Source organism: Chanodichthys erythropterus, chromosome 21 (assembly GCF_024489055.1).
Source record: "Chanodichthys erythropterus isolate Z2021 chromosome 21, ASM2448905v1, whole genome shotgun sequence".
NCBI classification, from domain to species: Eukaryota; Metazoa; Chordata; class Actinopteri; order Cypriniformes; family Xenocyprididae; genus Chanodichthys; species Chanodichthys erythropterus.
Window position 1 is genome coordinate 8,115,559 of NC_090241.1, and position 16,752 is coordinate 8,132,310.

At 38.0% G+C, this 16,752-nt stretch overlaps 2 protein-coding genes across 2 annotated transcripts; both read left to right on the forward strand.

The window, feature by feature from the left end:
• Positions 1-639: 639 nt before the first annotated feature.
• Positions 640-6,312, forward strand: obi1 (ORC ubiquitin ligase 1). The gene is made up of 6 exons (XM_067374210.1): positions 640-776; positions 1,512-1,647; positions 1,786-1,877; positions 2,150-2,371; positions 4,502-4,590; positions 4,758-6,312. Exons 1-6 carry the CDS (start codon positions 705-707, stop codon positions 5,875-5,877), a joined length of 1,731 nt encoding a protein of 576 aa, XP_067230311.1. The 5' UTR covers positions 640-704; the 3' UTR covers positions 5,878-6,312.
• A 1,388-nt stretch (positions 6,313-7,700) lies between these two features.
• On the forward strand, positions 7,701-9,111 carry pou4f1 (POU class 4 homeobox 1). The gene is made up of 2 exons (XM_067374242.1): positions 7,701-7,823; positions 8,131-9,111. The coding sequence occupies exons 1-2, from the start codon at positions 7,701-7,703 to the stop codon at positions 9,109-9,111; spliced, it is 1,104 nt and encodes a 367-aa protein (XP_067230343.1).
• The last annotated feature ends 7,641 nt before the right edge of the window (positions 9,112-16,752 follow it).

Genomic DNA, 16,752 nt, shown 5'->3' on the forward strand with positions numbered 1-16,752 from the left:
AAGTACTGACTGTCTATGACAAGTTTACACAGCACAACCACCACCAAAACCACATTCTTCTTCCTCTTCGTATCATTTATAAATAATGTTTTTTATTATTATAATTATTTGTTATTTTTAGGTGCGTTCACGCAATGTCGTAATTACCGTAAATACGAGATTCCAACTTGTAAAAAGTGTTCACGTCCACGTAGAACTCGTAATTACATCTTGTAAACTGGGAGTATTCTGAGAGCTCCTACTTATACCATGTGACCGCTGTACCACCTCACTGCTGCAGTTTGACATTGAAACCGATTGAAACGCATGATTCCCAGCCCGAGTGCGTGAGCAGCTCCAAGTAGAACTTCACGTGTTGTCATCTCGAAACTACGGTAATTACGACACGGCGTGAACGCAGCATTTGTTGTTGCTGTTGGTTACTAAAGAAATGCATTAACATTCTTTTTATCAGTAAATATGATACCCTAAGATATCTAAGCTTACGGAGAGACTATAAATTCTATAAATACAACACTTCGCTTCATTAATCAATCTTTAACACTAACTAACCACAGTGAGAATGTAGGCTACAGTTGTCTGTGGCAGACGCGTTTCGCTGGAGTTTAATACTCTGCGCTTGCCGTAGTCGCGTGCGCGGCTCGTTGCTTTGTTTCTGTTGGAGGGAGTTTTGGATCATGTTTCTCATTTTTGAGGACTAAATTATGGCGCAAAGTTTTCAAAACGTCACTCTTTCCTTGACTTTACCGATTTCCTGCCAGATTTGCCTCGGAAAGGTAAAACACTTTTAACAGACTTAGTTTAAATACACGACAGGAGTTAAACACAAAGTCGTGCATTGTGCACGTGAACTTCATGTTTGTTGATTAAATTAAAGCCACTTTAATATAATAATGCACAGTTCTTTTATCATTAATAAAGTTCTATCTTCATTAATGAAGGTAGTGTGTAAAAATAGGTGCATATGAAAGATAATAACGTTTCTATAACTCAAAACAGCGATAGTTTTCCTACAGTAGATCACCAAGTGTCCCTTCTGATACCGTTTTCTTCAAAAACACAAATTAACAAGAACGACCATTCCAGCAATTACCTAAACACTGCGCACTGCTGCATTTAATGCAGTTAATAATTCCCTGAAATAACCACAGAGGGTGATGTCAGATCAGATGAACCAGATAAAGCAGGAATGTTAAAGTGTTTTTAGATTCAATATCCAGCCACTGCAAACTTCATTTATTCTTATTCCAACACCCACAAGTCCAACTAATTTACTGAACTCAGCCTCCTTCTCACATACATGCGGGCATTGTGTAAGAAAATAAATGACAAACAATTGTAATTAAAATAAGTATTTGTGTCTTTGTTCACAGTGTTTTTTCTATGCTTCAGATCTTTATATAGCTTTCTATCCTGTTTGTTCCATTGGCCATTTTTAACCTGATTTATTTAAGGTTAAAAGTCATGACATTGCATTTACCTTTTGGTTTGCTCTGATCTACACCTCAAAGGTGCGTCAGCCGGTCATTTGTTGCAACAACCATGTGTTCTGCTCCAACTGCATCAAAGTTTGGCTGGAGAAGAGCAGTCAGTGTCCCACCTGTAGAGTGGCCATCACTCCAGAAAACCCCTGTAGAGAAATCATTGGTAATGTCAACAGACCTCACAATCATATCTTATTTTATTATTTTTTTTAATGTAAGCTGTAGAACTTTGTTTGTTTTAGGTAAGATGTGTGTGATTAAATATCTCTTTCTCTCCCTTTGTGTGTGTTTATGCTCACAGGAGCCACAACTGACAGTGAATCCAATGAGAGCTGTTCTGTGAAGAGACGCCTCCGAAAGACTCGAGGGGAGCTGCTTTTGCGAGAATATGAGGTATTTTTGCTCGGTGACCAATGAAATGGATTGACAAGTTCAGTTTTCTTTCCCGTGTTGATATTTCTGATATCATTTAGAGTGGAGGAATTAGTGCAGAAAATGTACAAAAGTCTTCTCCTAGCTAACAGAGTTGAACTGCTAAACCACAAGACTCCAAATTGGATTTCATGTGATCTTTAACACATTTTAATAATGTTCCTGTAAAAAAAAAAAAAAACGGACCTAGCTATGCAACAAAAGCCAGAGCTTATGAATCATCTGTCTTACAGGATGAAATCGAAACCCTCTTGAAAGAGAACGAGGACCTGAAAAGCAAAAACCTGAGCCTTGAGATGCAACTTAAGACGGCTCTGGAACCGAGCATGATCTTGGTTCCTCAGAGTGAAACCAGTACTGTTGACCTGAGTGCTCTGGAGGAGTCGGCCAATAAGCTGAGAGCTGCCAATGACCTCTACAGGAAGGTCAAACAGGACCTCGAAAGGCTGAAGGAAGTAAGAATGGGATTGTTTAAAAAAAAAAAAAAAATAGACATTGGCCAAGAAAAGCACAAAACTAGAAATATCACCCCACAATTTAACCATTTTGAGATAATCTGCATTGACTTTGACCACTTTGTAGAATGGCATCTCTTGTCAGTGGATAGAAATTTCCTGTTTTCGAATATTACAAATATTGTACATTCTGAGGAAACATTTTCAAATGTGTTTTGTTTTTTTTTGAGAAATTTTCTCATTTGCAATCATCAAACAATTGTTTATATATATATATATATATATATATATATATATATATATATATATATATATATATATATATATATATATATATATATATATATATATATATATATATATATATATATATATATAATAGCTGCATTTATTTGAGCCAAAATATAGCAAAAACGGTAATGTGAAATATTATTACAATTTAAAATAACTGATTTCTATATGAATATACAGTAAAAAAGTAATTTATTCCTGTGATGCAAAGCTGAATTTTCAGCACCATTATTCCAGTCTTCTTTGTCACAGTGTCACATGATCCTTCGGAAATACATTGCCCTCCAAAAGTTTGGAAACGCCCTAGAAAAGTGGGGTTTTGGACAATATTGGCATCCTTTTTAATTTGTGATAATTTTGCACTGATAAGGGACAACACAAACTACGAAAACATATTTTATTGCTTAAACAGTTTATAAATAGAAAAAACGTAAATTTTCGATTCATCAAAAATATCCACCATTAGCAGCTATCTGACCTAAACTGGGTTCTGATTGGTTCATTGTATTCTAAACTTAATTGGCAATCAATTGTTGAAGCTATTAGGGTGTGCTGACCCAAACCTGGGCCAAGTTTAAACCAGTAACCAGGCATCACAGCTGGCAAAGGGGCATGTCTGACTTTGACATGTATATATTGCCATTATTATGTAATCAAAATGAAAATTATTATTGCTGGTCTTCAGTGATAATGTTAAGTTACTTCAATGTATTTGCACCAAAAAAATAAGGATTTATGCTGAAAACCACACTTCGCCAGGGGTGTTTCCAAACTTTTGGAGGGCAGTGTAATTCTAATGTGTGGATTTGCTGCTCAAGAAAGATGTTGAAAACAGTTTTTTTGGAAAACATTCTTTGCTGAATAGAACATTCAAAAGAACAGCATTTATCTGAAATATAAAGCTTTTGTAGAATTATATATAAAAAAACTTTGTGCTATATATATATATATATATATATATCTATATATATATATATATATATATATATATATATGACATGGTAATTTATTCCTGTGATGCAAAGCTGAATTTTCAGCATCGTTACTCCAGTCTTCAGTGTCACATGATCCTTCTTTCTAATATGCTGATTTGCTGCTCAATAAACATTTATGATTATTTTCAATGTTGAAAACAGTTGTGTACTTTTTTTTTTTCAGGATACCTTGATGAATAGAAAGTTCAAAAGAACAGCATTTATCTGAAATACAAAGCTTCTGTAACATTATACACTACCGTTCAAAAGTTTGGGGTCAGTAAGAATTTTTATTTTTATTTTTTTGAAAAGAAATTAATACTTTTATTCCGCAAGGATGCATTAAATCAATCAAAAGTGGCAGTAAAGACATTTATGATGTTACAAAAGATTCTGTTCTTTTGAACTTTCTATTCATCAAATAATCCCGGAAAAAATATATTGTACACAAATATTTTGTACAATTGTACACATTAAATGTTTCTTGAGCAGCAAATCAGCTTATTAGAATGATTTCTGAAGGATCATGTGACACTGAAGACTGGAGTAATGATGCTGAAAATTCAGCTTTGCATCACAGGAATAAATTACTTTGTGAAATATATTCAAATAGAAAAGAGTTATTTTAAATTGTAGTAATATTTCACAATATTACTGTTTTTACTGTATTTTTAATTAAATAAATGTAGCCTTGGTGAGCAGACGAAACTTCTTTTAAAAACATTAAAAATCTTAGTGGTTCCAAACTTTTGGACTGTACTATATATATATATAAAATAGGTTTTCTCTATATTCTTAGATGAGTTTTCATTTCATTGGAAATATGGGAAAGGGTGTTATTTGTTTTCTATTCTGTTTTCCTCAGGCTAACAAGACACTCCGGTCCCAAAACTTTGACCTAATCCAGGAAAATATGCGCTTGAAAGCTGAAGTGGACAGCAGATCTCCTCAAAAGTAAGCACAATGTTGGTGAATTTTACTAACTTGCATTTTGAGTTGAAACATTAAACATTTACAACAACAAATATTTTTTTTTTATGTTTATGGATATTTACACTGTATTAGTAACTCAGATGTTCAAAATTGATTATATGTGTGGTTTGTCTGTGTTTTACATTGAGGTTTGGCAGGTATACAGTCGCAGCTCTCGAGGCTAAAATTCATCAGTATGAGCGGGACGTGGCCCAATTGAAAAGAGCTCTGGAGCGCAGCGATAAATACATAGAAGAGCTTGAAGCCCAGAAACAGAGGGATGGCCCTAAGTCTGAAGAAGGTGTTTGTTCAAACGCTGCCTCTGGAGGGACTCAAAACGGAGGGATTGAAAGAATCGCCCTGATGCGAAGGAGCCTGAGTGAAATGGAGGAAACTTCTGTTTGTACAGACCTGGACCGAAAGTGTTCAGAGCTTCCCAACAACCACGGGCGCCTCCTGACAACATCTGATGTGTGTTTTCCAGGAGGGACCTTGACTCCACAGAAGGATGACCTCAAAGATGTTGCGGTTCCCTCTACACCCTCCTCGGCTCTTAGATCTCTGAGCTTGAAGAGTCCTGCAGTTTGTAGTGACCGAAAGTTAGGTCTCAAACCTCTCACTTACCTGAGAAGACTGAGTTTTGATGATTGCCAGGGTCCAGCCAGCTCATCCTCAATCAACCTAAGCCCAAGCTCCTTCCAAGGCAACAAACGCACTCCTTTCAGTCAGAAGACCACTGTGAATTCAGACAGAGAGGTCTTGTGTGGAGGCTGGATGGACTGCGGACCTGAGCTGCCCCGTCTGGATGAAAACAGAGAGAAGTTCAAGCGGTCCGAGGCCCCTCTGGGCAACAGTGAGGCTTGTATGGATGCAGCGTACCTGGACAAGATCTCTGAGCTGGACTCTATGATGGCTGAGGGTGAGAGCTCCAGCAGTCAGGTCTCTCACTTTCCCCTGGCATCATCATCATCATCATCATCCTCATCATCATCACACTCTCAAGACTTTGATGCCACCCAAATACCAGAACTGGATTTCTGTAGCAACCTCTTGGCTGATCCTGGAACAGCAAGAGAGCACCAAAGCACATCTTTGACACAGGAGACCACCCATTGCGAGGCAGCTTCGGCTTCTGAGGAGGAAGCTTCAATTGTTGAGTTCAGTGACAGAGCTGGGGTTATGGTGGTAAATCCCAGCCAGCCCACCAAACGCAAATGTCCCACAGGATTGTCCATCTCCAGCCCCTCCAAACTCTCAAAACTGAAGTAGAAGCAGAAACATTTCAAGTATTTTCCAGCATGGTCTCCATTTTCATTTACTTTTCATTGGCTTTTTAGGAGTTCAACAAGATTTAACAGCATTTCGTTTCCATCAGGGCTTTTTATTACAAATTTGCCTCACTGTTCATTTATCAGGACAGCAGTGTGTGCTGGATGATGTTACTGTACTTACATTATAAAAACCGTTTCAGTATCCTGAGGGGATAAGGTGTTACCATTACACTTTTCTCATGAAATTAAACATATTTTTTCTATGTAGTTTCAATGCTTTTGTGGTGGTACAGAATTACCTGGCTTTCTGAATAAATCTGTATTTGAACTGTGAAAACAATAAATGCTATTTGTGCATACAGTTTCAAAATATTAAGTCATTTTCTATTTTTCAGATATTTTCGTAAATGTTTTTGTACCTGGATGTTGTCTAAATAAAAACCTTTTGTATGTCTACAATTTATAGTTTCAAGTAGTGTTATGACAACAACAGTAAACGTCATAATCTTAATCATATTGCACGCAAACACATTGTGTTTCTGTGTGTTAGTGGTGAATTATTTCATGTGTCATCACCTGAATACTAAACTAAATCCATTTACTACCGACCTCCTTCACAGTCTTTTAAAGAATTAATTAATGCTAGTGAATTAACACTTCATTAGCGCCAACTAAAAGCGCCGGGCGATTAAAAATTAATGCAATGATTAGAGTTTAGTGAAATATACATGATAGTTAAAGTTGCGTAATCAATCAAGGCCATACCAACAAGACGTGTTAACAGGAGCGAAATTTAAATATTAAAATGCAAATTCCTGTTCTGAAACTAATATAAATTCGCAAATTTCTGTTGACGTAATTTGAAATGTATGAATATTTATGTAATGTCTAAAACGATTTTCGTTATATATTTATATCATACAATTATTAATTCGTTTTTCTTTCGTTTCCATATACCTAATATGATATATAGAGTTGGTTAATGAATCAACGCGGGGCAACCAGTAGCCTACTTGCATAAACATGAGCTAAATTAAAATATTCACGTTTGCAAATTCTCCTGAAACTGAAATAAACGAATATTGAATCAACAATGCTTACAATTTATTGATGAATTTTTAATTTCGCAAACGATTTTAAAAAATTAAATAAATGACATTATTGTTTAACTAGCTAGCCTATTTAATTTGTTTCCATTTTGCCTTTATTTCATTCCTTAAAATAAATATGCTTGTTCTAAACATTTTAATATTATTTAAAAAAAAAATCACAGTTATGCCACTAAAAAGTGTCTGATTAGTTTGGATGCATTTTGACGAAATATGCTATGTAAACAGACAGCCCTCATTTGCATATCGAACTTTAGCTGTTACACTGTCTGTTGCCGATTAAAGCAACAAACAACATTCTAAATCAGTGACTGCAGCACGCATGCGCGCAGAATCCACAGGTATGGAAGCCCCCCTCTCCGTCATTAGGCCGATTTACAGTTCGAGGAGGACATGAGACGAGCAGAGGCGCGATGAGATGAGAGGAGGAGAAGAGAGTCAATCGCGCTCGTCTCGCGAGAATAGGCGAGGCTGCCGGACGAGATGTGAGGGACTCAGGTGTAAGAGCGCTCCTCATCCACACACAGCAGAGCCAAACAGAGACGCACACACACACACTGCGGGCATCTCCTCTGTACCATCAGCATCCGAGAGCTACCGTATCCGCCCGCCCGCTGCAAGACGCCAGAAGAGGAGGCGGGAGGACCTGGCCTCTCGCTTTGGTTTTTGTCCTCTTTTCGTGCACTTTATCTGAGCCGGATCTCGCGCAAACATGATGTCCATGAACAGCAAACAGCCTCATTTCGCCATGCATCCCAGCTTACCTGAGCACAAGTACACAACTCTGCACTCGAGCTCGGAGGCGATCAGGAGAGCCTGTCTGCAGACTCCACAGGTAAACGAGCTCCAAACTTCTGCTTTTCTCCCGCGTTCTCCTCTGCGCGCGAGGAGGAGCGCTGGAGGCGCATATACTGCCTTAATGTTTTTTTCATGTATTCCACAGCAATCATCCGCACGCCTGTGATCTTTTCTGAAGGCATGCTCGCTGAAGGCTCAGGCTTCAGCCTTTTTTGTATTAATTTTTATGACTGGAAGCCTCTTAAAAGGAATATTCTCTGTGTTATGTGTTGACACTATTCCCCAGCTGACATCTCCACTTTCTTTCTGTTTCTCTGTTTTTCTCGCTCTCTCTCCGACTCCAGCTACAAAGCAACATCTTCGCCAGTCTGGATGAGACGCTGCTGGCCCGCGCCGAAGCTCTGGCGGCCGTGGACATCGCCGTGTCCCAGGGTAAGAGTCACCCGTTCAAGCCCGACGCCACGTACCACACGATGAACACCGTGCCATGCTCGTCCAACTCCACCGTGCCACTCGCCCACCACCACCACCACCATCACCACCACCACCACCAGAACCTGGAGCCGCCCGACCTCATGGAGCACATCAGCTCGCCGTCGCTCGCGCTGATGCCCAGCGCGCACGAAGGGGCCGGCGGAGGAGGCGGCGGGGGCGGCGGCGGGGGCTTGATCTCCACGTCGGCCCACCCGCACGCGCACATGCACGGGCTCACCCACCTGTCCCACCAGGCTGCTATGAACATGAACTCGCCGCTCACTCACCACGGGCTCTTGCCGGGCCACCACGGCGGTGCGCACCAGGGCGCGCCGGGACTCGCCAACAACGGACTGCCCTCCATTAACGACTCGGACACGGACCCGAGGGAGCTGGAGGCGTTCGCGGAGCGCTTCAAACAGCGGAGGATCAAACTCGGGGTGACTCAGGCGGACGTGGGGGGCGCGCTGGCCAACCTGAAGATCCCAGGCGTGGGCTCCCTGAGCCAAAGTACCATTTGTCGCTTCGAGTCTCTAACTCTGTCGCACAACAACATGATCGCGCTCAAACCCATCCTCCAGGCGTGGCTGGAGGAGGCCGAGGGCGCCCAGCGCGAGAAAATGAGCAAACCCGACATTTTCAACGGCAGCGAGAAGAAGCGCAAGCGGACCTCCATAGCGGCCCCGGAGAAACGATCTCTGGAGGCGTATTTCGCGGTCCAGCCTCGGCCGTCCTCGGAGAAAATCGCGGCTATAGCTGAGAAATTGGACCTCAAAAAGAACGTGGTGCGAGTATGGTTTTGCAACCAAAGACAAAAACAGAAGAGGTTGAAATTTTCCGCGGCTCACTGATGGACTACTTCTACAGGGGGGGGGAAAACAAACAAAACAAAACTGACTTTTGGGGACCAAGGAACATCGCTTTGGCTCAAATGCGTGTGCTCATGATTAGTACCGTTTTATTTTCACAACTCATGTTTCTTTTCACTGTACTGGTGAATGTGAAGTATGCAAATAACAGGTAATCCAGATGAACTACTTTTCTGCGGTTCAACCCTACTTAGAACCATGTTATTATTATTTTTTTTTTTCTTCATTTTTGCCCCAATGACGTTTATTCTGAAGGACGAAAAATAGCCATTGATGGATTACCTCATAGTTTCATTCTATCCTATTTATTTATTTATTTATTTATTTATTTATTTATGCATATTTGTGTACTTATTCATTCGTAATAGGGAACTGCTATATTTTTGATTATTAAATGTGTTAAAAGCAGATCCCATTTTCACAGTCTTGCTGATGAACTAATGTGATCATTCAGTGTTTCAAAGGTCTGCTCTGATGAATACAGAACCGAATAGGAAAAGAAAAGTATACAGAGTCCCTTTTAAATAATAAAGGTGGCAACCACCGCTCGTATTTGTTGAAATTGCACTGAAATCTACTGTTATTTAGATTGGTTAGATATATTCTAATGCTTTTGTGTATATATATAAATATACGTACAAATGACACTTGCTCACCGTGCAAAACTGAATTCCCAATTTTTTTTATTTTTTATTTTACTATTTATTATTTAGTCTGTTCTTCTTTTAATTATCATTTTGGCAAATCAGAATTCTTCCTCTGCGGATATTAGTTAACACGCATGATAAAGATGATTATACAGTCTAAAGCAAAATTGTCCTAAATTTAATTTCGTTGGTTTGTATACTTTGGTTTGCAGTGCAAACATTCTATGCATTGAAAGAAAAAAAAAAAAATACCAAGCACTACATAGAGTATCTACTGGTAGACCTTTGTGGAAGTCACTGTTTAATGCCTGTTTTCACATAAAGACACAACGTTGTTTGTCGTGTTAATTGTTCCTGAAAAAAAAAAAAAGTTGTAATGATTTTATTTTGTGCACAAGTATGTTTACAAACAGCGGCCACGTGCGCATCACGAGACGTCTCACTCTGTCATACCTGTGCACCTGTCCAACTGTCTTATCATCTTCTCATCCAAACTTCTCTCCATTCTGTAAGCCAAATCCAGCTGCAGGGGCACAAGTCCCGGCGATCTTCTAAATAAACGATGGAAAATCAAAGTGGAGGCTTTCATTGGGGTGTGTTGGATGAATATATTATTCTACAGCACATACAGACAAATTTCAGACATATTTAGCTACTAAGTCTGTTTTTATTTATATTTTGTCAATACATCAATGAGAATAAAAAAAAAAAAAAATATATATATATATATATATATATATATATATATATATATACATACACCTATTCTATTTAAAAACGTCACTGCACAATTACTTTCAAAACACATATTAGGACAAAAAGCGAAAATATGGAGTTAAAAGTATGCCATAATTAAAACGTAAAATATGGTGCAAAAAATCTACTAAATATGATCTCAACCCTCGCTTGTTTTGAGAGAGAAAATCGATCCAAATAGAATTCCCCTTTCTTTCTTTCTTTCTTTCTTTCTTTCTTTCTTTCTTTCTTTCTTTCTTTCTTTCTTTCTTTCTTTCTTTCTTTCTTTCTTTCTTTCTCTCTCTTACAGTGGCTTCCTTATCAGCGCCAATCTTTGATATACAGTCATTACTCCAGAAACATGCATTATTTATACATTTTTATTTCTCTTCATTTCCATGATCTGGATTTCTGTGCATTCCGTTAGTCCAATGAAAATAGTTTTTACCACGAAATTCACTTTTTACTGACGAGACGAGAACGTGTCTTCAGTTTAACATAATAAATTGCAGACAAAATTGTAAATACATAAGATACAAAATGGCCTAATAAATAATAATAATAATAATAATAATAATAATAATAATTTTTAATAAATGTCGCACGATTTCGGCCGATGATTCTCCTTGAGCATTAAATTTAAATAGGCCTACCCTTACTACGGGTTATTAAATAATTCATGCTCTGTGGTTTGGAAAATTAATAAACGGAATACAACAAGACACTAATTAAAAAGCTCGGTAATTGTTATCGGCGCCCTAATGGGATGTTAGTGTGTCAAACAAATGGAATTTTTGGCCATGCACGTGTCTGCTAAATGAGGTAACATGAGCATTACATTAGATCGCCATCAGAATAGAATTCTGCGATTCGATATCGCCTTCTAATCGCCGAAACTCTTCGTATTATTTCCTCAAAACAGAACCGAAGGTTGTAGGAGAGATGACTGAGTTTTACCCTGCCGAACTGACAATAAACATTTAATGAAGCCTGAGTGCAGGCCGTCTCCAAACAGTCTCTTTCACAACGACTAAAGAAAGGCGTCTAATTCCAAAAGTTTGTTTATTCATAAAAAAAGGACACTGCAGATCTTTCTCACTGTAATATTGAAGAGAAATTCAGGGGGAAGGGGAGGGGAGCTTTACATTTTGCTGCCTTTAAAAAAGATATGTTATATGTAGGTGATGCAATATTAATCGCGCTTTGCTGATATAAAATGCAATATTTTCAGACAGCTATCGGGGTTTTTCAGGGAAGCACTTGATGAAAGCAGGTCGCAGCTGCAGTGCTGCTGGAGAAAGAAACATTTATTGGTCCTGTTTGCGCTTTTGGCAACGAAGAGAAGAACGCAGTGAGTATATGGACATTTTCTTTGGGAAAGAATGGCTGATTTGACTGGCACTGAAATTCTCCCAATCTACGTTTTGCAATTCTGTGCGACGGCAGATTAAGTAAGAGAAATGTTCATTTTCAGCTTTAAGTGGCATCGAGTGAGTTTCTGGCATCCACCACTGCACACCTCAGCTCTAGTCTTTTTTTCTATTTCTATTTTCTATTTTTTTTTTTTTCCTCGAATCTTTCCAAGAAATAATCATCTGTAATTTTATCGCTGTTATAATGTTTATTCGGCTATTTGCTGTTTGCCTTGGGGTTCAATTTTGAAATCGAATCTTTTTTTTTTCTCACACTATAAAATGTTTTGTTAAATAGCTAATCTAAAAAGTATTCATGGTAAAATCGAATTCAACTAGTTTAATCAAGTCAAATGCATGTACATTAATTAATTCTACATGAATACAAATAATCTAAAGGTTAAGTCAGCTAGAAACAGCTCGCTTTTTGAAGTAATTATCATTTCATAATTTTCGTTTTATCGTTAAAAAACTCTGTTTTTTTTAACATTTCGCTAACACACCCCTTTTGAAATTAATTTAAAACTTACTCTAAAACTACGTTTTTCTTGCGTTTCACGCCATGGAAAAGCGCACGCGCCATATTTCAGCACCACGAACAGCTCCCTCGCAGATTGAAGAGTAATGCATTATTGAGAGTCTATATCAAACAGCTCTAGGGTGCTGCTGTCTTTCTGCCTGCACTAAAGCCTCTAATATGTTAATGGCCGGAGGGGATGCCGCAGGTACAGATCCCAGCTGCTTCATGAGCCATATGTCAGCCGGTTTGCCTCATGGATCTATTAATCAAGAGATACTTCATCAACACAACTCAACAGCATCCCACCCTCAAAGTTCAGCTGCTACAAACCGCAACAACAAGAACTTCATTGAAAACAAAAAGAGAATCATTCTGTGGATGGATGTGAAAGAGAAAAAAAGTTAAAGATGTGAGCTGTTTTGCTGTCTAGATTATTTACACGAGTGAAATAATAGAGCAGTGAGAATGGTTTTCGTCAAATCGTGAATATTATCATTTCTAACCTTTGATTTAGCCTATTTTTATTTTTATTTTTTATTTTTTTTTAACAGAAATCAAACCTGTCTGGATAGCATAGCATATCAAAATAATTGTTTTAATGCAAAAATCTTCTCCACTGAGCATTTATAAATCAAATACAAATATGAGGTAAACTTGAAATAAAAGACAGATTTATCCAGGAGATACATTTATGAGCCTTAAATTTTCACTTATTGTATTAAGGAAACTTAATTCTACATATTTAGCCAATTTAGCTATTTTTGTAGCTAATTCATGAATAAATGACGGATAAATTACAATATATTTTTAAGTTCGCTACCTAAAACATTCAACACATTTAAATACACAATCTTTTACATGACTATAAGATGATATTATGATTTTAACTGTTTACTATTAATTTAATAAGCAACGTAATTAGCAATTTGTCCATTAGCAACTATTTTATGGGAAACACGTGCACCCAGAGCAAATGCCCCGCTCGGAATCGGTTATAACAATGTCCATGAAGGATGGCCTGTGGACGGAAATGTCAAGCAGGGGGTTGGGAGAGCGAATCCTCCGGATCTGTGTTCATTTCCAACTTGTATTTATTCAGTGATCTTCAGCATCTCGCCAGCATCGAGTAGAGGCGGGCTGTTGACACAACGGCATATTTCAATCACAAGGGGTTCAGAGTCAGACCAAAAACCTATTTGTTTAATAAATCCGTCATTTAAGTTGAAAAATATTTGATAAGCAAGGTTGACCCCCCCTTTCCAAACCCACTGCGTTTACTGCAGCTGAGAGGAAATAGAGGTTAAAGTCTTTATGCAGATCAAAACCTGCTCGGCTCTCTGCATTTATCTGCGCATCAAATACTGCTCTATCGCAGACAGGTCGACTCCAGAAGCGAACGCACCCTTCAAGAACAAACTGACAGAAATTAAAGAGCCAGCAAGGTTCCTGCCAAACAATATCCAGCTGTAGTTTTAAGCACGTGAGAATCGTGGCTGATCTGACTCTCCCATTGGATTGTTAGAGTAGCTGTCAGTCTGTTTCTTTATGATGGGCTGTATAAATGTCAAGTGCTTTCTCTCCTCCTGTCTCTTTAACGCTCTCATGGCCCCGGGCCCTGCACTTTTTTGACCTTCTATTGAACACACTGGCCCCTCATCATTATCCTCATTTTGCCTCTGGAGTTCATCGTTTGTTCCAGCAATCCCTCTTCACCAAAGAGTGGAGATATTTACAAACCAGCTCTGGGTGACACTGTTTACAAATGGGCCCTTCAGATTGAGTTTTGAAGCCATTTGATTGCCCAAAGAGAGCGTGGAGAAAGTGTTGGAAAACTGTGGACGTGTTATTATACATCTCTAAATCCAGTTTATTTTTCTCTACCGAGATGATGCAGTGAACAAAATAACTAAAACAAAACAAAACAAAACAAAACAAAACAAAACAAAACGAATGCGGTTTCTAGGTAAGAAAAATAAAAAGATGTATCAATTATTTGATTGATTGATTGATGACGAATTGAGACTTTTGCCCCTTTTGCTTTTTAGGTTTTTTTTTCTGAGAAAAAAATCAATAATTTCATATGTCTTTCAAATGAGATTTCAACAATATCTTAAAACTCAGATTTGACTGCAATCAAAAGATTTCAATAAGAACTCAAACTCATTTCTCATCCAAGACCAAATGATCTATCCAAATTCATTTTAGCTCTATATTCGCACTTTATCTTAAAATTTAAATTTTTAATCCAGGAGAAACATAAGTTGAGTCATAACTAAATGAGCTATCCTAGGGTTTAGGGTTTATAATGCTCAAAACTCATATAAATTAAAGGATTGTCCAATAAGTAGAAAGTTCTTTAAAGATTATAGACATTTTTAAAATGGTTTAATATTGTAATATTTAATTTTAATATTTATTATACCATATAAAATTATGTCACCTTAGAAAAAAAGGTTCAGTTGGATTCTTGACTCAATTTTAAGAGAAATATTTTATATAGAAAAAGTTCTATATAAAGGGAAGTGTCTTGAATTATAGTAGGCAACTATCATGTTTAAGTAGTTAGTTCATAAAATGTAACTACAATTAAATGGGCTATATGTAGAATTCAGAAACCCTTGTTATTAGCGACACTGGTGGACGTTAAGTGAACTGCAGCCAGCAACTTATTGCTCGCACAGGTAAAGTGCAAGAGACTGAATGTGATTCAAGGCCCCGATATACTCATGCTGAATTTCTTTTTCATTCTTCGCTTAGAAGTAAAAAAAAAGTTGGAAAAAGGCTATGTGAGACTATAGTTTTAATTAATCCTTTCTCTTTGCATGACACACATTGACTTTACAGTACAGAACTGCTCTTTCGGCATTATCCTGAACATTACATACATTCGTTTCATGTGTCATTAAAAGGAAGAGCGTGTAAACGTCACATGATTTTGATTTTCCCGGCAAAAACGTCCAGAATCCTTTACTTTAAAAACATGGCTTTCATAGACAACCTTGGGGAAGGTCTTGTTTTTTAAGTTCTGTTACAAGCAGTTCACACATTGGCAATAAAAAATTGAGTAATACATGGAAATCCTTACATATAGCCCCTTTAAAACGAATTAAAACAAAATTAATTAATTTAAACTAAATCCATAAAATGATCCCCTAATTGCAACCCAAAAGGTTCTATGTATCATGATGTGCCTGACAGAACACTTTAATGTTCTATAGAGAACCTTTCCTTCTTTTCTTCATGCTTCTTTCACAAGATTCATCTTATTGCAACTTTTTGCTAAATTCTGTTAAACCATTGAGGATATTAACATAGCAGTGGAATCACCAGCCATAACTGTCTGTAGAACGACATCAGACATCTGTAGTGGAAACTTCCACAGATCTTTACATGGGAAAAAATAGGCAGCTGATCATTTATCCCAATGAATGGCTTATCGATCACAGATGTCTGCACGCAGAGGTAAAGATAGCCCTAATGCGATACATTATGCATGAAACATATCCCAAACAAGATCTGACAGGACGGGCCAACACTGTGCCACTATAAACTCATCGAGTCGTCACATTTCAATCTGGATAAGCATGAACTACTGATGAATGACTGAATATATTTATCAGCTTGAGTCTAGTGGAAGTTTGAAACTTCGTGCTCAAGGCTTAAAGGCTGTGTGTGTGTGCGTGTGTGTGTGCCGGCTGAGACAGAGGCTGTGTGTGTGTGTGTGCGTGTGTATAGATAATGAGAGAACCGGCCTGGGCCACCCCTGTGCTCACCACCACACCATCAAATATTCATCAGTGTTGATTAAACAAGACACCGGCCGCAGATCTGGTGGCACTGCGCTAGAATGCCGAACCATATGCAAAAAGAGGAATGAAATAGGATGGAATGTCCTGCAGTCTGAGGTCAGTGTCAGCAGGTGGAGGTGACATCAGAATTACTGCAGCCTCACAGATGTGACCTCAGACATGCAGATGATGATGATGATGATGAGAGAGGGCAGGAAATGAGAAGCTGGAGAGGTCATATGACAACAGATGAGGAGATGAGTGCTAGAAAATGTTTAGAAAATGAGAAAAATGACAGAAGGGGAGAGGGGATGAAGATAGGGAAGAGAAAAGACAAGAAACCTGCATAATGTTATTTCCTCTGTGGAATAAAATAAAAACTGTTTAAAGTGACCACAATTGTTAAACTCTGAATAAATAAATAAATAAAGTTCTTATTCATCAAATAATGAAAAAACAGTATTTTTAAGTAAGCAATAAGGTACGAGAGGCTGTGCTGTATCGTGAATAAGTCACGGCTG